Raw genomic sequence first — 22,854 nt, 5'->3', positions numbered from 1 at the left:
ATATTTAGCACATTGTCTCTGAGGCTGGAGCAGGTACCGTACTCATATTCTTGTCATTGGGATCTGAACTTTCCGAGTCCCGAATCAATGGCCTTGAAAGCGTTTGTTCGATCTCCCTTGTCACACTGATAGTAGGCGGAGGCCTTCGAGACTCTTCATTGATGGCAGAAGATCTTCGAAGTTGATGTCTATGTTCGTTCGATATGAAAAATGAACCACCACTAGCTTCATCCGGAATATGCAAAGACTCATCTTCATCACCGATGTATCTCCTTTGTATTAAATCTTCCATTTGTTGATAATCACATTCCTCAGCATCACGTAGACGTTCATTCTCAATTTGCCAAGCCATCTCAGGGTTAGACATTTCGGATAAATTTCTAACTCTCGTAGGAGGCGGAGAAATGGACGGTGTTCGAGGTGGACTAAGAAGACCACAATAACTTTCCAGCTCATCAGTAATACTTGTATATTCAGCACGCATGGCTAGTAGAATTGACCTCTGTGTGCTGCTTGCTGAAGACACTGATGGAATCACTGCAACGCGTGGCTCCGCCCAAGTTACTCCTCTTGATATATTGGAAGGTGGAGCTATCATTATATCATCTGATTCTGATCGTGTCCTACTATTTTGTCTAATTGGTCGTTCTGTAGAATCTTGTCTAATAGGTTCCGAAGCTGGTGCTTCGCTGCTGGCTTCTCTGCTTGGTTCCTTGCTCGTAGCGTCTCTGCTAGTTTCTCTACTCAATTCTCTACTCGTTTGTCTACTTGGATCCGTACTTGGTTCTTTACTACTTGGCTCTCCACTTGGTTCCCTACTTGTATCTCTACTATCTGATTGCGAGTCCTTCTTTAGGGTTTCTCCTTCACCATCTTTACTGACTTCAGTTTCCTGACTTGTAGTTGTTTTTATATCATCCTGAACAGTGTGCCCATCTCCACTTATAGAAGATTCGTTTCTACTAAGATTTTCACGAGACGTAACAGTTTCTGAATGCTTCAGTACATCATCGTCTAACGATCGACTTAAATTAAGAAACGTGCCATCGGTCAGTGATCGGACCAATCGTTTGCGTTTAGCCGCGATAGTTGGTAGTTGTGTGTGAGAATCCGTCTCTGATAGAACTTCTGAACGTTCTGATACTCTGCGTTGACGACCATCTATATCAAAACTGGATAAGCCTTCCATGTTTGGCATGTGAGTAGCCATAAATCGGTGAATAACCCCAAGATGTGCCAAAGTCTGTTCATTTAATTCTTCCAACTTACGAATGCGAAATTCTACTGCCTATAATAATACAGATAGCTCTGTTACAATGTTTGACATCAAATTCATACATTTTGTGACACAATATAATTACCTGAAGAGAAGCATTTTGAGTGTTTTCTTTTTTATCAATGTCTTCAATCTTCGAATGCATATTTTCCACTCTTTCTGTGGTAACTTTGATACGTTCCTCTGTAGACATTTGGAGCTTCAATTCTTGCTCACGGAAGTATCCTTCAACGCAGTCCTCCTCGAAATCATAAAGGCGTTCCATGTCGTCTGCCTCTAAGAATAACTTCAGTCCATTGTCGTAGGTTTCACCAGTACTTGCTTTTCCTTGTGTTACATATCGCAGCAAATATTTCACCAGCAGATATATGTGACAAACTACAATGAGCGGAGGAGGTAAAACTGGTTTCTGTTCATACTCCATAACAACAGTAAAACGTTGGAACATCCAAACTTGGTGCGCCACCGCGTTTACCTCATTGAAAATATTATTGAACACCGCAATCAATAAATTTATCAATAATATGTTCGCGATTAAAAGATAAATGGACATTACGGCAGGAGTAATCCAACGGCCTGGTAGGCACGGTATCATTCCTGGTTCGTCTCCGCAATCGGGATCTATGTTGTCTGCGTATACTTCTCCGTATAACATAAAATATGGTTCCATAAATATCTGTAGAATAAAAATTTATATTTTTCAACTTATTCAAGTTTCTGTATATATTGATAGAAAAATAATTATTTACAGAGAGTACATACATCACGAATAATCCTGAATTTCGGTTCGGCATTAGGGTTTAAAATTGCTTGTCGAGTAACCCCAAAACTCATTAATACTACTATTAAAAGCACCACAAAATAGGTCATATTTTTTACCATCTTTCCCATCATAGTAACTAATGGACCTATATACCATAATAAAAAATTGACTTATTGCACATGTATTTGTAGTTTATAATTTTACTAACTTATTTTTTGTAACATACCAAAATATTTGTTTACACCAAGAATGTTCAGTATCCTTAAGTACCAATAAATACAATCAACACAATAGATTACACGGCCAACATCAAGAGTAGAGTGTCTTAAGCGTAAAGCTAAACCAATTTGAAAAAAAATAATAGCGGCAGCGTCACAAGGATTCCACATATTCCACGCCCATACACTAAATTTATGTGAAAGTGTAGCTGGTTCTGATGTTGCGATTTCTCGTACTTTTTCACATCCCAATGTGCAAATATATGCAATTGCATAAATTTCTGCTAATGATGGATGGTCATCCATATGAATAAGGATACAGTATGAGAAGAGAACCAAGAAGATAATGTATGCTATCTATAATAAATAGTAAATAATAAGTGTTACATGTAGTAATACTATTTGAATTACTTATTTCAAATATAAAAATAACTTACTGCATTTGCCCAAAATTTTGTGATAGGTGCTGTATAAAATTCATATAACTTCTTCCTCAATCTTAATGGTCTGCTATTCTTGATGTCATAGTAGTCAGAATGAATGCCATACGCACGATGAATTCCATCATCATTATCAGTCAGTACTTTACCATTTTCTTGTACAATTGTTTCCTTTACTACAGTTGTAGTATGTTCATTGGTGATCAAAGCCTAGATGAAGAAACAGGAATTCCAGAACAATGTATACTAATATTAAAATAAATTGTACAGGACATTAACACACAGATAGGAGTCTTTTAAATATAATCAGACACGTATTAACTATCATCTTCACTAATTCTTGATCATTCTCAGAAACCATTTACAGTACGAATGTTGCTAACAAATTAATCAAAAAAATTAATTGGATAGAATGGCACATAGCATGTAAGAAGCAAACACTAAAAAAAAGGTTTTTTGTAGTATTTTAGAATATTATGGAAAATAAGAGTAGATAGATGATATATATTAACTTCTATACAAATGGGTATTTATGTTATTAAATTCTATACTACATCTATATGCTCATGTAGAATTATGAATGAAATGTACAAGCATGTGAACTTGTAATATATTTTATGAAGGGAAATAGTATTTGAAATATTGTACTGCAGTGCATGAAGTTTTATATTGAATATTATAATAAGGAACTAATCATGTACAAAATGTTTTTGGGTAAATTAAAAGAAGAAAGAAAAGGAGAGAATTATAAAAAAATACATTTATCTTAATAAAGTGAACTTATTCAATTATTACAAGACAATAAAAATCAATTTGGAATAAAAAAATATGGAACAATAGATAAAATGCAGATAGTGTTAAAATCATGATTGTGTAAAGCATAAATTGTTAGTGCAACTGGGTAATGTAATGCAAGGAATGTGAACATTTAAAGTTATTACGTCACCGAACAATCATTTGTTCCTTCTTGTCTTGATCAAAAATAGTTTTTTAAATATAATGTTTTGAGTATAAAATTGTATATACTCAAAAACATTAAATAAAAAGTTATTAAGAATAAATTATCAAAAACATACGACTGACAATGGTTAGAGATTTTTTAACCGCTAAATGAAAAACATCGGTATGTCATGATGACATTTAAAAAATGTAAAACTGATACATATGTATAAAGATACATCAATTAAGTCATGTTATATACGTTTATACTTTATAGGAACTATACCGATATTTTAGCGGTACTCTTTTTTATCGGACATCAAAACGAACGATATTTTTGTTAAGTATTTATAATAATACAACACGATTTGTTTTACAGTAGAAACGTTAGTTATCATCCTCACCGGTACGGATTCCGATACTGAATAAATAGAAGTTTTCCTTGATGATAACTAATAACATAAGAAAGATAGTTGAAAAGTGCACCGGAAAGTGTGAACTTATTGGTCATAGAATCATTGCATTTCAGGTCATTATAGATATACCTTAGCGCCTTGTTGGCTGCTGGATTTGTTGCGTACGCTCAGGCTCCTGCGCTGACGTTTCTAAAAAACAATTCATACGCATACCCACATAGTCTATGAATCACAAAAACATTTCAATACCTCTAATAGCGATCGATACACTATACAATATAATACTGACCATTTATTAAACATACAATATCTTTTAAAACACTTAAGTATATATATTTTAATAATAAATTAAATAAAATAAGTTAGGTTTAATATTTTATATCTCTTCATACATAAAAAAAAGAAAAAAAAAATTAACAATATAAAATACACGATTTAAACATAATTATAACCTATTAATAATACTTTATGCTTTGTGTGAAATATTTAAATAGATTTAATGAAAATATGTAAAAAATTTATAGAATTTTTCATTTTATAAATAGAATCTACATGCGTATACGTTTTCATATAATCGTTCAAGTAACTGTTCAAAACCAGCAACCACTTGTACCAATCGTGTTACTGAAAATTATCTATAAAATACTCCATTTCAAGTAACTATCAGAAGTAATTATATTTTGTAATTTATCATTGTGACAATTTTTTATTTACAGATGGCGAAAATTTTGATCAACTTGTATAATGAATGGACGAAATTTGAAAACGTTATTTAAAAAAATAAAGCAATGATTGCCACTATGTTCAGAAATAATAATTGCAGCATGAAATGTGTAGTGATGAACTCTTATAAATGCAATGACAAGCTATACTAATCAATACTATATTCTACATCTTTGTAATTTATGTTACTTAGAAGTTAGTTTTATACTTAACATAAAAATCAATTAACATTGAAAATCTTGTAAATCTTAAACTTTTTGAAGTAATAATGACTATTACATAATTATTTAATATATTTTTATTACGTTAATATTAAAAACATAATTTATTACCTCGACATCAGGACCCGTTGGTACACCATGCTCTGAATCACTATCTTCTTTCTCATCTTCAAGAGCAATTAAATGCTCTTCCTGAGTTTGTGGCATCAGCTGCAATTCTTCTCGACTCTTAAATTCCAAACGTGTTATATAAAATGGACAAACTAATCCAAGTACAACCTAATAGCAAATTAAAGTAATGTTATAAAAAATAATATAATATATATATGTATATTATTTTCAAATGATATTATTCAACTCAATTACCTTTAAATTTGTATTTTTTCTTGTACGAAGACCACCCATCCACAGATCTGCTAAAATGATTTGACTACAAGGATGTGCTAAAAGCGGTCGGTGATTAGCCGTGACTGCTAATGAAAGACAAGTTTGACCAGACCAATTTTGAAGTTCAGAAGTTAACAGTTGCTGTGTCTGATCATCATCTTGACGATAGCAATAGTCTAACAATTCCAAAGCTATGAACAAAAAAGTAATAAAAAAATTATGAATGATAATAAAACTTTATAATAGATATTCTGTCGTAAATATATTAGTACCAATATTTTCAAATTCTTTTCCATAACTCCGCAATTCGTCATAAACTTCCGTTTCAAGGTCATCTTCGGCAGCTTCATGAGCCATAGCTTTATATAATTTAAGAGCAACAAGTGCTTTCGCTAAAGCTTCCTCTCCATGTTGCCACATTAACAACGCCATTTGCTGGCGTTTCGTTAACACAGCCCATATAAGTAATTCATTGAATGGATAATCAAAAAGCGGCGTGTCTCGATTAGCCGGCAAAGTTTCAGCGAGTAAACTCATCGTTAAACTATCTTGTTTACTACCGGTTCCTGAATAATAACGAGTAGTATTACCCAGAGCACAGCTATTTCGATGCATATGTTGAGGATGTGCTCCAGATCTTTTCATTACTTTGGTATAGATTACACGGAATCTTCTGCGTGTATATTGTGATCGGTACGCCCCACCCATTAATTTATTTATTACAAGGCCAATGTCGTGAAGAGTATACATATAGCCTCGTGGAATATTTGGTCGAACATCGCGCAGGATATAGCCCAATGTATTTGAAGGGCCTTCTTTCTAGGTAATCGATGTAAATAAAAAAAGTATGTTCATCATATAATAATTATAAATATAATAAAACGAAAAGAACTTACGGTATTGTATAATTCTTCAAGGCGTGGTATAGATAAAAATTTACGCATAGAAACTCCATTTTCTAAAAGAAGTTTCACAAAATCAATTCTATCGTGTTGCAAAGCTTGCATCATTGCCTGTTCTAGAGCACCTGGCGGCCAATCTTGCCCGTAAACGAATATTTCACTGCGCGCTATGTCTACTCTATTCCAAATTAAAGATAACGATAGCTGTTCGGCCGGTGATAATTGTTTAGACTTGAACAGAGCCGTTAAGATCGTTTGATCAAGTTCCTGTGGCCGCTCCTGGCTTATTCTAAATACTGTTATCTGTAAAAATTTTAATTTAGTATTTGTATAATATATAAATAATTTATCTATTATTTTTATGTGAAATGATTAATATATACTTACCAAGTGCTTTTTACGCGTACATTGCAAAAGTTCTGAATATAATTGCGATGCCTGTTCGGTAGACACTTTGAAGGTCCGTTTGATTGTATCTAAAAGGTGTTCTCTGATACCTTCTAATGGTCCCTCATTCTCCCCGCTTTCACCATCTCCATCAGATGCATATCTAAATTTTTTTTGTTATCTCTCATTGTCAAAAATAAGTTACGAAATTTATATTGAGTTGATCAAGATATAATTACTTGTGCATAAAAGCGATGAGATCAGCTGCGCGACCTGAGCCATCACAAACTACTACAGGAACAGGGGGAACATCTGTAACATACTCTAAAACTGATCGAATCGTATTCGTTCCTCCTTCGATCACTAACGCCACAACGGGGATACTACTATGTGTATCTGTAATAATAAATTTGTATCAATTGTTTTAAAAACTATTTAAATGGTAATTAAGATGTTGATATTTACATGGCTGTAATTTCAAATTAGAAATATATTTTTCCAATTTTCTACGTAATACAATTTCTGCACCATATCGGCCACCAGTACCGTTATCCACTAATAAAAAATATGCGTGGCGGTTGTTTAAAACTGCATATTTACATCTACATAATTAGTATCAGTATTAGAATATTAAATATTATTATATATTTAATATTAGAATATTAGAATATATATTTATATAAAACTATATATTTATCATTAAAACCATATCTTACAATGGAGATGAAAGACAGTCATAAGGTACTTCACCTCCACGACCTACAAGTTCATGACTTTTATCTAAAATTCCCCATGGCGCTATGCCAATGCTTACAACTCGACCTTGCCTTTGAGCTCTCTCTAATAACAAAGCATCTCCTACTTGTCTTGTTACGCCTATAAAATTGAAACACGATACTTACAATAATATACAGAACAATCAATCTAATTATTTACTTTAATCTACCTGTGTTGGTTCCACCCGTGAATATCCATGCACCGGTCGTCTTTGCAGCTTTTAACAAACCTTTTCTTAAAACTTTTTTCAAAGTGGGCTGCAGTTCAAAGTTAGAACGACCACCATGAACAGTTATTAATAGCTTAGGTAAACCCAAATTCCATTCTCGACATAATAACTGTACTATTGGTTCCGGTCTTGTATCGTAAGCAAGTCTTACATACTACGAGTAAAACATAATTTTCTATATTAACACACTATATATATATATATATTATTATTATTATTATTTGTATGATCTTTTAATTAATCACCTGTGCTTTTGTTGGGTGAGGACCACCTTGAAATTCGATGGTACCATACGCATCGGTAGGGAATGGGCGTGTATTCTTAGATGGAGACCATTGTTCTCGATCTTTTTCTTTGGTATTACTAGCAATGTAACTTTGTACATCTATACCAGCTCTGCAGTGATGAGTATAAGAATATCCGCAACAACATCTATAATAATCAATCACATATTACTATTTTTACTGTAAACAAGGGACTAGATGCATTTGGGTACAAATAATATTTTGAATATTAAAGTAAATTATAATTTCCTTCATAATACGAAGTAGAATATCATATAATATAGTTATATATTAAAGTTGTACCCTTTTGCAACTAATCATTTTCTTCAATATGAAAGGGCCACCTATAACTGTACAACATATATTTCTATGTCTGTTCAACATAGTTTTCTCGTTATACAGGGAAACTTTCAAGTGTACATGGTTCCAGAATAACTATTAACTACTACACAGCTAAAAACTCGAACATTTTACATACAATATTTGTTATTCAAATTATTTTTGTAATATGTTTGTTAACATAATTATTATTCAAATACTGTGAAGTATAATATTACCATAATAGTTTTTGTATAAATACGATTCAATTACTTAATTGCATGGTGTAATGAATATGAACTCTAAGAGAAAACAAAGCATTTTATGAAAAGCAGACAACAAAATGTAAATTTAAAATAAAGTCTTATCAGTGAATTTTTTTACAAAAAAGCATTTCAATTATATAATGCAATTTTAGTGCAGATTTTATGTAATATACACTATGAAATTTAGCAGCTTTTTTGGTACAAACCATTATTGCTGAGAACTGTGTAGAATGCATGTAATGTAACAGTATTTTATTAATGACTACTCGAAAATATGAAAAGAGATATATAAATTATTATTTTCTCTTTGAAGCAAAAACATTACTTTGCTTAAAGAAAATGCATATGATATGTTTTGAAATATAATCTCAATATATATGTTTGCAGAAGCAATATTAAATATCTTTCTTACATTATCTATTTTTTTCTTAAAAAGAATGAAAAATTCCCAATCGCGACAAAACCTATAATGAACTCTCACCTGGAAGTGGTGATCACATCATACTCTGCATTCTTATCTCCCTTTACTTGCATAAACCTACAAATGGAATGAAAGAAAGAAAAGTAAATGAAAAGAAAATGAACATAAGAAATTGTGTTAGTAATGACCTGGAAAAATTCAGAAATAAATTTTTGATAATAAATATTTAAATAAAATATACTAATAATTGTAAATATCAAGTAAAAAGTAGAAAGATATATTTAGAAACATAAATTGAGAGCTAAAAATATAATGTAAACTTATAACATTAAAATTAACAATTAAAGTCTATGGTTATCAATATTTCCATAATAATCCTGCTTATATTGCCTCTGCAAAAATATTGTCCTTTTAAAAAAACAATATATATGTAACTATTTATCAATGTATAACAGATGCATTTAACAAAGGAATAAATAAAAGAATAAAAGAATAAATAAATAAATGCATGATAATGGTGCCAAGAATGATGTCTAATAGAATAAAAGTTTATTTGATGTATTCCATAAAAATAATATATTCAGAGTTTTTGAATTAAAAAAAGTGGGTGATCTTTAATTAAAATAGTTTAATATTATATTTCAGCATATTTTTAATATTATAGACTTTCATTGATCATAATGTCTAATATGTAACTATATTCCGCAAAAATATCTAGATAAAAAATGAAAAAGATAATGGCTATTACATACTTTTGTTCAGCATCAGCACTTGGAATAAATTTTGAGCATTCTCTTTTTTGGAAAGTTGCTTCTATCCAGCTACGTTCAGTTGCCTGTAACAAGTCAGAATTATTATATATATGTTTATATGGAATATCTTATGGTACATGAATTAATATCTGATATAGTATTTAAAATGTTATATGATAACAAAAAGTATAATATTTAAATAAAATACTCTTTTTTAAAGAAACAAAACAAAATTAAAATATGATATACCTTTGCCTTTTTTCTCTTCATTTTAGGAGTATTGGCTCCACAAATAATACTTCCGATTGCCATCCTGATATGTACATGCATTCACCTTAACATTAATCAGTATATAAACTAAAAAAAATGCATCAAACAAAACTAAATACTAATCAAGTAATAATTTCTACACAAAATCTTCATTTTTTACAACAGAAAAGAAATATACAATATTAAAAATTAAATAATAATAAAATGTAACATATGAAATTTCATTTTACTGTACAATTTATGAAAAAAATTACATTAAATTCAAATTATTTTATCACTTCATACATTATATTATAAGTTAATGAACCATTAATATTAAAAAATTATATGAATAAGAAAAATATATATTCTATATAATATAATATTTATATAAAACAGAATTATGATTTCTAAAACATTGAATAGTCAATAAAACAAGTTCCACCTAAAGAAAGCTAACAAAACTTGCATGCAGTAGAGATAAGATAAATGATACAGATAAGAAAAACCTTTAATATTCTCTTTCTTTGAATGTATACCTTTACATGAATTATATTGATACTTAACTACATACAATATAAATATCATTCTGTAGCAATTGAAATTCATTGTACATAAATAAGATCAATATTCTAAAAATTTTACCTTCAAAGTTATTGTCATAGTAATTTTATATCCAATATATAGTATACATATTGTTATATACATATATGTTAATTATGATATTATATGGTAAAATTTTAAAAATTTAGAATTTACACATACACGCACACGCGCGCGCGCGCACATACACACACACAAGGATTACTTAATTTAATTTCTTAATAACAAAATTATGAAGTATTAAATAATCTAAGATAAGAGAAAAGGCACCAAGTATATTATCTTAAATTACCCATTTTTATGTAAAAAATTAAAATAATATTGAAATAATATAAAAGTATAATATATTTCATGTTACAATATATTATTGTACTTACCATTCGACAACTTTTAGTTTTATCTATCATATCTACATAGAACTGCATGAACAATATCACTATATGTTTTGAGCTCAATAAAATAATTGGTGTTGCAGTTCAAATGTACAGATTGTGAGTAATTACTAGTAGATATTTAACCAATATGGTAAATAAAATTTATCTGAAAAATCGAGGAGTCAATCAGATATAAATCTAATAAAAATATGAATAATTACCTAACATAATATAATATGTAAGATTTATCACAAATTTAATCTCATAAATTTATCATACAGTTAAATCGATTTTAATTTGTTGTACAATATTACGAATTTCTATTATCGTTTTATACTCAAAATAATCAATAGAGTCTAAATAAAAAACTTAAATTTAAATTTTGGATGAAAAAAAATTAATAATTGTATAATATATAAATAAATATTATAATCAGGACAGTTTAAAACTGGCGGGAAAATACATGATCTGTCATGTGCTTGTAAGTTAACCTGAACACAACGACGACATAAAATCCTTTGAAGAATATTTAAAAATTTAATTTTCATGGAATACAATACAACAATTAATATATTCGTAAAAGATGTTAAAAATGTTTAATATTTATGTTTAATAAAAGAATATTAGTCCATACATACCTTAAAAGTATGTGAGTGAAAATTTTCAAGTAATCGTATTCATTGCGTGTGAAATATTGCACATGCAAAGAAATAACATTCGCGTATATTCGAAATTATTTTACAACACCTCTTGCAATTCATAAACTCCTTTCCTCGTTTTTTTCTTACGTCACACAAATTAACTGCTGCTCGATATTTACGTACAGTGTTTGTATTTTTCACGGGACGTTTTGTTATTTAATTGAATCTACATTTTGGAACTTTAATTGAATTTAGCAAAAAATATGTAATGAAATGTCTTGTACAGAGAATTCGTTCCATTATCCGCGTATCATCCCTTGGAAATATCGAGCTTGCTCCCCTGCATCGTTACTGACAAAGTAGGCCAAGAACAAGGTTAACTCTAACATTGACTCGAAGATATCGGCAGTAGTATCAACTGCAATGTTCAAATCGTCAATCGAAAAATTTCCGGTTTTAAGGACGTAATAAATGCCAAAATAATAAATTATTCAGTTGCTTTTATCATTATTACAATTATCTTGTATAGCATTCATTTAGAAATATTACCCTTTTACTTTCTGTTAAAGTGTATTCACAGACAAAAATAAATTTTAATTAAAATGGTCCCTAGATTCGCATTTTTATTTTATCAGAAAAATTAACATTTAGTATCTCGCGTAAATTTTTAACCAATACAATATATGAAAATTTCTGTTATAAATTTTTATTCGATATTATATATTATACTATTTGTTATTGATTTTCAAATTAAATTTGGATGCAAAAATTTAATTATTGTTATTTACTCAAATTAAATATTTTTTAATATGATTCACAATTTAAAAATCGATTAAATAATGAATAATTTTTAAGTTGTAGTTTTTAATATGAAGAAAAATAAATTAAAATTTGTTAAGAAATTTAGTGACTGATTATGATAAAATTGAAAATTCAATAGTTTATTTAAACATAGGCTGTATTATAATATTAGCAACAAATTTTTTAAGTTGTGCTATATTTACATTAAACTTGTATAATAAATTGTATAATACATTGAAGATATAATGAGGAAGTATTCATTCTGGTTTTTCGGGACATGAAACTTTCGGTTTATTAGACGATTCTGATTCCGTTTTATTAGCTCTATTTGATCGGAGAACTGCACCTGGACTAGGATATGGTCTCATTTGATAAAGTGGTCCTGAAGCAGTTGTATCTGCCCCTGTTTTAGCTTCATTGTGTCTTGCTAAACCATCAGACCATTTTCCGCTATTAAAAAGTAAATATTTTAAATACAGAATTGTATACTTTTATAGATAAATCTATAGTAGAATTTATACAAAATTTATATAATAAATTTATATTATAAAAAAATTTTACCGTGGTATATCACTGTAAGATGCTGGATCCATAGGATCCAAAGTCCTGTCTTTCTTCTCTTTACTCTCAGATCTTTCTGATCTTTGACTTCTTTTATTATCTACTGATTTATGTCTTGATCTATTTTCTGATTTCTTATCCTTTCTTGTATCTGGTTCATCTACCTACAAAATTAAATAATTATTTGTAATAGAAGTTAAAAAATAGAAAATATTAAATTTTTATTAAATTAAGAAACTTTACTACTAACTTCCATTGGTTCTTGTTCACTACCACTATCATCGCTTGACATATTATCATCTTGATCTGCGGCTTTAAGATGCAACTCTTCTCTTAATTGTGAAGCTGGTTGAGATATTTGACATTTTGGATGACCTGGTGGTAGCCAAGATACTAAATCAGATGACCAATCCCAATAATAATGTTGACCTCTAGGAATAAATTAAATATTATTATTAAATGAATTAAATACCAGAATTTAAAATAAAAAAGATTGCCTGATACTAACGATCCAGGATCATAAACAGCTTTCCAGGTTTCTGGCAAAGGATACCTTTGTATTAATCTTATTTGCTTTTTTAAATATTTGTCAGAGGGTTGTACATGTCCGAGACCCCACAATTCTTTGCACTTTTTTGTGCATTCGTGATAAATATTATATTTATTGGGACAACCACTATATCCCTAAAATTAGTTTATTATTTACTATCTAATAAAATATTATAATTTCTTTTTATTTAAAATGCTCAAATTATTGTTTGTTATTAATATTCTACAAGTATTCTTGTCAGATTTACCATAAACTTTTGTGATATGTCAATTTGGTTAATGTCATCTTTTGTACTGTCATAATCTTCAGCTATTACTTCTTCATGAATTTTTTTCCTTGATTCCTTTTTGGTGGATTCTAAAAATAATATATAATTTTATATATTAATAATAATATTTTGGTTATGGCTTACAATTTATTATGAAAGTTATTTTTAAATATTTTAAGGTTATGTTTATTTTTTCAAAATAATACTCATATAATGCAATATTTGTAACATTTATAGAATACAAAATAATAAACTTAAAAATAATGCAACAAAATTGCTAATGATATCGAATTTTATATAGAAATAAATAAAATTAATATACCGTGTTTTTCGGATCCAGAAATGAGTCCTCTTTTAGCAAGCCGAGCAGCTAATGCAGCTGGTAATGGCATTTTATAAGTTTAATATGTTTTGGCTTCTTTCTTCTCACTTATACTATTGATGGAGGATTATTTACAACATTTACGAACGAAATAATTTACGTATTCAAATCTTGTATACACAAGTATAAATTCTAATCAGCAGCACCTAAATAATTTCATGCCATTTAGCGACGAAAGCGCCAAACGCATTCTCAATAAATATAGGATACCTTTTTTTCTTAATCATATTTTATCATTTCAGAGTGCTTCTTTAAGTTTTTAATATAAAATGTTTCTTAAAACACAGTTTAATTAATAACTTTCATTTATTTTATTTTTAATACTTACAAAGAATTGTTACCAACAATAGGTATTGTTCAACAAATTGAAATTCTTTTAAAAATGACAAAATTGATTTAATTAAAAAATATCCCGGTTTTAAATGTAAAACAGAAAGATAAATTTGCTTTCTAAAACTTGTTCCTAATGTTTATACCAAAAAATGATTCAAATACAATTATGTGTGCAAAGTAATTACATTAAAAACTAAAAAGATAACGAAGGAACAAAAATAACGTGATAACTCTTTTCTATGCGTAAATGATCAATTTTACACAGTTATGCGATTTAGATAGGTAAGGAATAGAACGAGGAAAAACAGGATTAACAAGTAGTTCTTAGAAAACATCTAACTTATAGACGACACATGATGACAGTAATCGTTCAGAATATATTTACAAGAGCAGTACAAAGAATAACGCGATATTACACGTACATATTTGTTGTTACGTACACTAACAAGTAATTGGTAAGCAGGTGAACAGTTTAATTGTTAATCGAGGCACGTGACAATAAGGCATTTCTACAGAGGACAAAATACGATCATGCATATGTAAGATATTTCGTTTTCTATGCTCCCTCATAGTTTGCTGATGACTTAGAGTGTATTAAACTTGTTATTTGTATTTGAAAACAGTTTGCAACTTCTATGTTATATGTTTTTTTAAAAAACTACGAAAATTCTATATATCATGTTTCTCATTAATCATAATTACTTTAAACGTACGCTTTAATTTAAAAATTCTTTCACCAACAAGAAAATATGTCTCGAGAATTTAATTTTCTTTTCAAAGAATAAAAAATATTTCTTAAAGGGAAGTTTACAACTGACTTAATTTATTCTAGATCATACCTCTCTAAATTTTTAATCAATGGTCTATATACTTTTATCGATATTTATAGTCTGTAACAACATAACCTTCAAATAATATTAACTATGTTAAACACATATTAACAATTTTTATTTTATTATTAAAAGGTATAAATATCGAATATATTTAAGATGATTGCTATACGTGAAACGCCCTGTACATAACACATACAAAATCTTTAAAGATATTTAATATCTTAAGGTTAGCTTAAGGTCTTTTAGAAGTCATGTTGCTACACAATATCAAAGTTATTTTATAATTACGATAAATAAAATATGATAATTTTGAAAAAGCAAGACAGACTCTTCTCAAGATTCTCCTTTTTCTCCTAGAGTAATAAAAATATTAAAAAAATAACATCGGTGAATAAGACACCTAGTATATTGAAAGTGTTTTCGCGCAACGTTTGAGAATCCAATTAGCATAATCGAGCGAAGTAGAGTTGCAGAACGTTTTCGATCTTACATGTACATGATCGTACGAATTACATTAGTGGACGTCACAATGAAAGTTGTGTTAGTACGTCAGTGCAAAAAATGCGTATCTGTGTGTTATTTATCGCTTCCTGCGTGTCTCATTACACCGATTACACAATAATATACCACATTGTTCGTTAAGAGTGTGTCGTGTGTATATGTATATGCGTGTGCACAGATTATACAAAATGTGGAAAGATTTATCGCTAGAAAATCAATTATAAACTTGAGAATAGAGAGCAGAGGATTTCGAGGTCAAGAAGTGTCAAAAGTTAGATGTATTATGATGATCGAGCAACATCTAACGGTCACGGATTGTATATATTGTATATATTTTATAACTTTGCGGTGCGATAGTTTATAGGGGTATGAGTGTTTTCATTTCTATCATGTAAACAGAAAGAAAAGAAGATCACGTGAGTGGAAACTATATTTTTCACCAACAATCTTTATCTAAAGGGAAAATATTATTAAAATATATACTAATAGAATTTTCATGTAAAAAAAATAATTGAAAAGAAATAAAATACATGAAAAGTATTGTATTGTAAATATGTGAAATTTGCTACGGAATTTTGTAGAATTCATTCGCAGCCGATTAATGTCTGGGGAAAAAGGAGATAAAGCATAGAAATAGTAGTGTGTACGTGTTCATTTTTTAGACACAATCGGAGATATCAAACAACGAAGATATATATATATATATATTGTAAGCGGGAAGAAACGTTTACGAAGTGGACAGTATGAGATCAATGAACAAAATATGATTGTAAACTAAAAAGAAGAATGTATAATAATCACGGACACACCACAGTGTTAATAGTTTTACCATAATCGTTATTTATTGGAACGTGTGCGAATATTACTATTGGTCTTCCATTTTAGAACAGCAAATACGATATAAGTATTTTAGCAGATGAGTCGTAGTTTTTACAAATATTAAACATCGCATTTTTTTAATATAAAATTCGTGCTTTATTCGAACACGTCCAATAATTCAACAAAGATACACAATTTATACAACAATATTTGTATATCACATGATATACATATCTTTTCTATTCGTACAATTTGTGTCACTGGATTGTAATATATGAAATATGTATTTCCGATATATCGTATTATGCTATAATATGAGATATTTTCAATAATCAATTACTAGATTTGTTATTTTTAAATCTTGTATTTACTGAATTAAAAAAACAAGAATTAAATAAAAAATGTTTCATTAAAATTTCCTAAATTAAATGAAATAAGGTTAATGTACATATGTTACAATCCATTAACTTTGAAGAGAAGACAATGGAACAGGCAATGTTTTATAAATACATTGACTATTTTATATATAGGAAACCAATGATTTTTTAGTCCCACACATACCTCTCGACATCATATCCGGTATCGAAGAAACTCAATTTCGAGTTTGAACTTGAATTTCCTTTCTCCTTATAACAGTGAACCGTTAGAAAAATATTTTGCTATCAATTATGTTATTTCTGTGCTTTCTAAAGAGCAGCACTTCCTTCAACTTAACGTTTGTGCGAAAATATAAATCAGTTGATCTAAACAATCGATTTATTTAAAAAGAATGTTCCAGTAGAAGGAAAGGTTATCGAGTACCTATTTTATATAAGTTAATCGTTTAAAAACCGTATAAACGTAAGATATAAATGTTATAAAATATTAAACGTTTAAGACCTCTATCTTTTAAAAAAAGGTATTTGTGACAAATGAAATTTCAGGTTTGACTGTATAAATTATATTATAATTCATGAATGACTGCAAATTTGCTTTTGATGAATAAACCGTAGGTGTTGGAATAACGTTTTCTAAGCACATGCGAATTCGATATTCTTTTCTTTTTTATAGAAGCAGCACACTATAATCAACGAATGTCCTTGATGGCTCTACAGATAAGTCTCTTCATAGTTCCTTAATTCTTTAAGCTATTTTCATTTTCAAGTCTTCAGCATTGTTATGTGTATTCGAAATATGTTGATACATAGCGTAAAAAAAAGTAAAAAAAAAAAAGAAAAAAAGGTGATACGTTAAAAAGGGACCATAAAAGTTTCATTAATACTAGAACACGATCAATAACAATAATAATACTCAAAATAGTTATATAATCTTGCCCATGAAATATTAATATTAATATTATTATTATTATTTCCTTAAGCTGTACTTCAAGACTTGGTCTTCAGATCTGAACTAATATCCAATTCTACTCGCATATGCTCAAGTTCCTCTTAAATAAAATAATGTCAAATGTAAAAACCAAGTAAAATGTATTCTATGGGAAACATCATATCATTATGCTGATACACTGAAATATAACCACAATGCATGTTTACAATGATTCCGCGCGCGCGCGTTTATATGTAAGTGTGTGTATACGTCTGGAGACGTATATACGCCGAGTGTGTGCGAGAAAAAGAAGTTTTGTGATGTGCATAGAAACTGTATGAAATAATCGTCGATATTAACTTCTGCTAAACTTTTAGATAATAATCATACTGACCGAGCTATAGGCGAAACGGCGCATATGGTCATCCATAATCAGTAATAATAATAATAATAATAATAATAATAATAATAATAATAATAATATTCAAATGTAACAAATTCGGCCTTATGTCGGAGACAAGGAGCGCAGGGTCTGTACCTCGTCTGTGTGCTGCCCAGTATGTCGGTTTCGGTATCGTCGACGACCGGGCAGCTAAAACCCCCATCCCCTTGAGCAGAGACCTGTACCCAAAGAGCTGTAACGTCCACCTTCTTCAACAAGCCGGCCCGGAACTGTTATGCACATTATTTCAGACCGGCAGGCGTGCCTATACTTTACGGCAGTCATGTCTGTCTTGTCTGGTCTGTCGTTCGGTCCAGCTCGTCAGTCTTTCAAGTGCCCGTCGGCTTTTTTGCCTTCGAGCACTTTTGTCACGTATCGTGTTATGTCGTCCCATTTGTCCTTGCTTTTCAGCATCTCGGTCACGACGTTGTCTGGTGTAATGTCCCTAGTCCTTGTCTTAAGTCTCTGTCTGTCGACTGTCCATCGGTCGCACACGAAGAACGTGTGCTCCGCGTCGTCCCTGTCATGTCCACAATACCTGCAAGACGGGGTCGTAACCTTCCCCATCCGGTACAGGTACTGCCGGAAGTATCCGTGTCCAGAGAGGAACTGGGTCAGATGGAAGTTTACTTCCCCAGCCCCCCCTCTCCGTCCAAGGTCGCACGTCCTTTATTAGGCGTCTCTGTCCGTGCTTCTGTGGCGGCCCTTGTCCTTCCCTTTTCTTTACTGGTCTCGAATATTTTCTGTCCTGGTCTCAACTATTTTCTTTCGTTCGAGAGCTAAAAGATCTATGGGGATAACCCCGGCGATCACCAGCACCACCGCTTCAGATACAGTGCGGTACGCGCACGCGATCCGCAAGGCCCCCCTTCGCTGTACCACCGCAATCTTTTTCGGTACTTCGCGACTCGCAACGCGTCCGCCCATATCTCGGCTCCGTACAAGATGATCGAGTGGGACACCGTCATTAGCAGTCTCCGCACGCTCGGTCTCGGTCCCTTCTTGTTGGCCATGAGGCGGGATAGGGCGGCCGTTTTAGCAGCGGCCCTGTAATAATAATAATAATAATAGCAATAGTAGTAATTGTAATAATAATAGTGATCCCATTTTAGAGTTCATTTGAAATCGGGATTACCGGAATGTTAAATTATGTCATTTAGACAGCAGAGTATGAAAATGTACTAAGGCTAAGGGCGTGGTAGAGGATTTGCTATGCAGTCTCAAATTCGGCCTCGTTTTGACGAGCGCTACGAACGTCCTGAGATGGTAGAGCGTTTACCTCCCAATCCTAATAAAGCCCAAAAGTCGAAGAGGCCTCCTGTAAATCTACGGCCACCAGGAGTTGAAGGGGGAAAAGGTAGCTGGTCCACCAAAACCACAGCACCTCTCTACGACGGCATCCGCTCTATCGCGAATCTATTTTACCAGGGCCAGGGCGAGAAGCGAGACCCATAGCGAGAGAGGATCTCGTCCATCCGGGCTTCTTTTCCATCGACCAAATTTCGACTCAAACTCATCAATCAATAGCATCTGTCGAAACTGGGTTTTCGCGGCGTGTTACTGAAGGAGCCTTCAACTATTATACAGCTTGTTTGGCTTACGCACGCATGTTAAAAGTTTTAAAACGATCAGGACGACCAGTCTCCTCCTCCGAGGAGTCATTTATGGACATGATTTACAGTGGCAACTATCAAACACCATTGGTTTGGCAAAGTTAGCGATCGTACTCACTATCTTTACGTATCGTACCCTTGCTTAGCTGTGTACGCTTGTAGATTACAAGCTGATATTACGTACACTTCCCAGCCTGATGTAGATCCACATTGCAATTTGCCTAATGACATTAGACCCGCTGAAGAAAATGCGGGCTTCCCGACATCTAACCTGTTAGGTTACGCACCAAGCAGAGAATTAACACCACACCAAATACAGTGGTTTCACGAAGCAGGATTTACCGATAATGGTAATTTTGTATCTGAACATACCAGTAATATTTTACTGCAGTTCAAAATGAACTAGTTGGAACGAAAGTTAAGCTTGTACCGTTAAAGGATGACGATACTGGATCACTCGGCCAGACAGCATGCCACCGGGGGTCTACCTGGCAGCATACGCGGACGACCTGGTCATTGTCATAGTGATCAGAGACGTGCGTCTGGCCCAACTACGACTGACCCAAGCCACGAGACGAGTAAACGAATGGATGCAAAGCCGTGGTCTACAACTGGCGACGCAAAAGACAGAACTCCTTTACCTGACAAGAAGACGAATAGAGACGACGATACCCATGATGGTGGGAACGTCCGTTGTGCAGCCTGCCGGGTCTACCAAGTATCTGGGGGTGACCTTGGATACGAGGATGACCTTCTGGCCGTACATTCTGGACGCCGCTAACAGGGCCGCTACTAAAACGGCCGCCCTATCCCGTCTCATGGCCAACACGAAGGGACCGAGACCAAGCGTGCGGAGACTGCTAATGACGGTGTCCACTCGATCATCTTGTACGGAGCCGAGATATGGGCGGAAACGTTGCGAGTAGCGAAGTACCGTAAAAAGATTGCTGCGGTACAGAGAAGGGGGACCTTGCGGATCGCGTGCGCGTACCGCCACTGTATCTGAAGCGGCGGTGCTGGTGATCGCCGAGGTTATCCCCATAGATCTTTTAGCTCTCGAACGAAAGAAAATATTCGAGACCAGTAAAGAAAAGGGAAGGACAAGGGCCGCCACAGAAGCACGAACCGAGACGCCTAATAAAGGACGTGCGATCTTGGACGGAGAGGGGGGGCTGGGGAAGTAAACTTCCATCTGACCCAGTTCCTCTCTGGACACGGATACTTCCGGCAGTACCTGTACCGGATGGGGAAGGTTACGACCCCGTCTTGCAGGTATTGTGGACATGACAGGGACGACGCGGAGCACACGTTCTTCGTGTGCGACCGATGGACAGTCGACAGACAGAGACTTAAGACAAGGACTAGGGACATTACACCAGACAACGTCGTGACCGAGATGCTGAAAAGCAAGGACAAATGGGACGACATAACACGATACGTGACAAAAGTGCTCGAAGGCAAGAAAGCCGACGGGTACTTGAAAGACTGACGCGCTAGACCGAACAGGCCAGACAAGACAGACACGACTGCCGTGAAGCATAGGCAAGTCTGACGGCCCGAAGTAACAGTTCCGAACCGGCTAGGTATAGAAGGTGGACGTTACAGCTCCTTGGATACAGGTCTGTGCTGAAGGGGATGGGGGTTTTATTTGCCCGGTCGTCGACGGTATTAGTAATTGTAATAATAATAATATTAATAATAGTACTAATAATAACAATAATGATAATGATAATGATAATAATAATAATAATAATAATAACAATAATAATAGAAATAAAAATAAAAATAAAAAAAATAATAGTAATAGTGGTAATTGTGGTGGTAGTTGTAATAGTATAGTAATAGTAAATAATGAACAAAATGATCGATGACGATGAATGATGATCTTGACAAGGATTCACGATGATGATTATTATTACTAATATAGTGTATTGACAATAATATAACATGTAACAATGACCGGATATGTCGAGCACCAAAGAAATACGTGTAAACTAATTACGTTCAAATCGGGCAATTGCGGGCACTTGGAGTAACGTTTCTTTTTTCCCCCTTTTAGGTTAGGTTTACCGTTCCTTTCTTTTCATTCAAAAGGAATCGATTAATGACCACAAACAATATCTATGAATATATGTAAGTATCTTCATTGGATACCAGCTTTTAACCAATTAAAAAAATGTTTAACTAGCAATCGTAAATAAAGACGCGTAACAACGGGAAACATATACCATACATTATACATTACATCAGCGCTAATTCGATATCAATCTGCTTTCGTATCGACATCTGTTTTTTCAATCTTACTATCGTTACTTTTGCCCACTTAGCTTCTCAGTATTAAAAAATATTCATCTGTAAATATAAACTAAATTTAATCACGACGTTAAGCTATTACGAAATGAAGTTAATACGGGAGAAAATTAAAGGAAGAGTGACTCGCATGTGCCCGATTTTCACGCGACAACTGCCAGTACCATTCCTACTCAGGCGTGTCCATTATTACCATCCTCTCGTGTGGCGTTTTTGACGTGCATTATCAATGAACAAACAAGACGAGCAAGTATGTCCTTCACACCGAATCGTCTCACAAACTTCACGGACATACAACAATCTTGGCTACCACGTGACAAAAGTGATGAATTACAATTACGGGTTTGTGAATCGAGCCTTCTGTACTTAAAAAATATCATCAGAAAAAAAAAAGAACAGAAAAGAAGGAAAAAAAAAGAACACAAAGGATGAAAAAAAAGGAAATACGAACGTAAAAAAAACAGGAGATCGATTCGTCTCTCTCTCTCTCTCTCTCTCTCTCTCTCTCTCTCTCTCTCTCCCCCTCCCTCTCTCTCTCTCTCTCTCTTCT

At 32.4% G+C, this 22,854-nt stretch overlaps 2 protein-coding genes across 3 annotated transcripts; both read right to left on the bottom strand.

Moving 5' to 3' along the window:
- Window position 1: 1 nt before the first annotated feature.
- Trpm (transient receptor potential cation channel, subfamily M) lies at window positions 2–10,049 on the bottom strand. Of its 2 annotated transcripts, XM_017907968.1 has the most exons (18): window positions 9,969–10,049; window positions 9,720–9,802; window positions 9,028–9,084; window positions 7,924–8,110; window positions 7,619–7,832; window positions 7,389–7,548; window positions 7,138–7,274; window positions 6,912–7,068; window positions 6,673–6,835; window positions 6,280–6,588; window positions 5,656–6,202; window positions 5,363–5,574; window positions 5,108–5,275; window positions 2,695–2,907; window positions 2,266–2,614; window positions 2,039–2,184; window positions 1,362–1,952; window positions 2–1,288 (listed from the first exon to the last, which is right to left on the bottom strand). In XM_017907968.1, the coding sequence occupies exons 1-18, from the start codon at window positions 10,047–10,049 to the stop codon at window positions 5–7; spliced, it is 5,058 nt and encodes a 1,685-aa protein (XP_017763457.1). In that variant the 3' UTR covers window positions 2–4. The 2 variants fall into 2 exon arrangements, with proteins under 2 accessions (XP_017763457.1, XP_017763458.1); XM_017907969.1 differs by lacking the exon at window positions 9,028–9,084 and having other exon boundaries at window positions 9,969–10,031.
- Window positions 10,050–12,583: 2,534 nt separating this feature from the next.
- Window positions 12,584–14,322, bottom strand: PQBP1 (poly-glutamine tract binding protein 1). The gene is made up of 6 exons (XM_017908005.1): window positions 14,089–14,322; window positions 13,746–13,855; window positions 13,457–13,632; window positions 13,199–13,379; window positions 12,949–13,112; window positions 12,584–12,837 (listed from the first exon to the last, which is right to left on the bottom strand). The coding sequence occupies exons 1-6, from the start codon at window positions 14,156–14,158 to the stop codon at window positions 12,645–12,647; spliced, it is 894 nt and encodes a 297-aa protein (XP_017763494.1). The 5' UTR covers window positions 14,159–14,322; the 3' UTR covers window positions 12,584–12,644.
- Window positions 14,323–22,854: the final 8,532 nt, after the last annotated feature.

The sequence above is a fragment of the Eufriesea mexicana genome, unplaced genomic scaffold, assembly GCF_001483705.2.
Source record: "Eufriesea mexicana isolate 0111107269 unplaced genomic scaffold, ASM148370v2 scaffold9538, whole genome shotgun sequence".
NCBI lineage: Eukaryota > Metazoa > Arthropoda > Insecta > Hymenoptera > Apidae > Eufriesea > Eufriesea mexicana.
Note: the sequence above shows the minus strand (reverse complement) of the source record. Positions and strands in the feature narration are given on the sequence as shown.

Excerpts from the sequence above, each read along its gene's own strand:
- PQBP1 (XM_017908005.1), bottom strand. The coding sequence starts at position 14,158 with ATGCCATTACCAGCTGCATTAGCTGCTCGGCTTGCTAAAAGAGGACTC. Across the intron at positions 13,856-14,088 it reads TTCTGGATCCGAAAAACACG|AATCCACCAAAAAGGAATCA; the intron begins GTATATTAATTT and ends TATTATTTTTAG. Across the intron at positions 13,113-13,198 it reads GTGAACAAGAACCAATGGAA|GTAGATGAACCAGATACAAG; the intron begins GTTAGTAGTAAA and ends TTAATTTTGTAG.
- Trpm (XM_017907968.1), bottom strand. The coding sequence starts at position 10,049 with ATGCATGTACATATCAGGATGGCAATCGGAAGTATTATTTGTGGAGCC. Across the intron at positions 6,836-6,911 it reads CTCATCGCTTTTATGCACAA|ATATGCATCTGATGGAGATG; the intron begins GTAATTATATCT and ends AAAAAAATTTAG. Across the intron at positions 5,575-5,655 it reads AAAAGAATTTGAAAATATTG|CTTTGGAATTGTTAGACTAT; the intron begins GTACTAATATAT and ends TTTTGTTCATAG.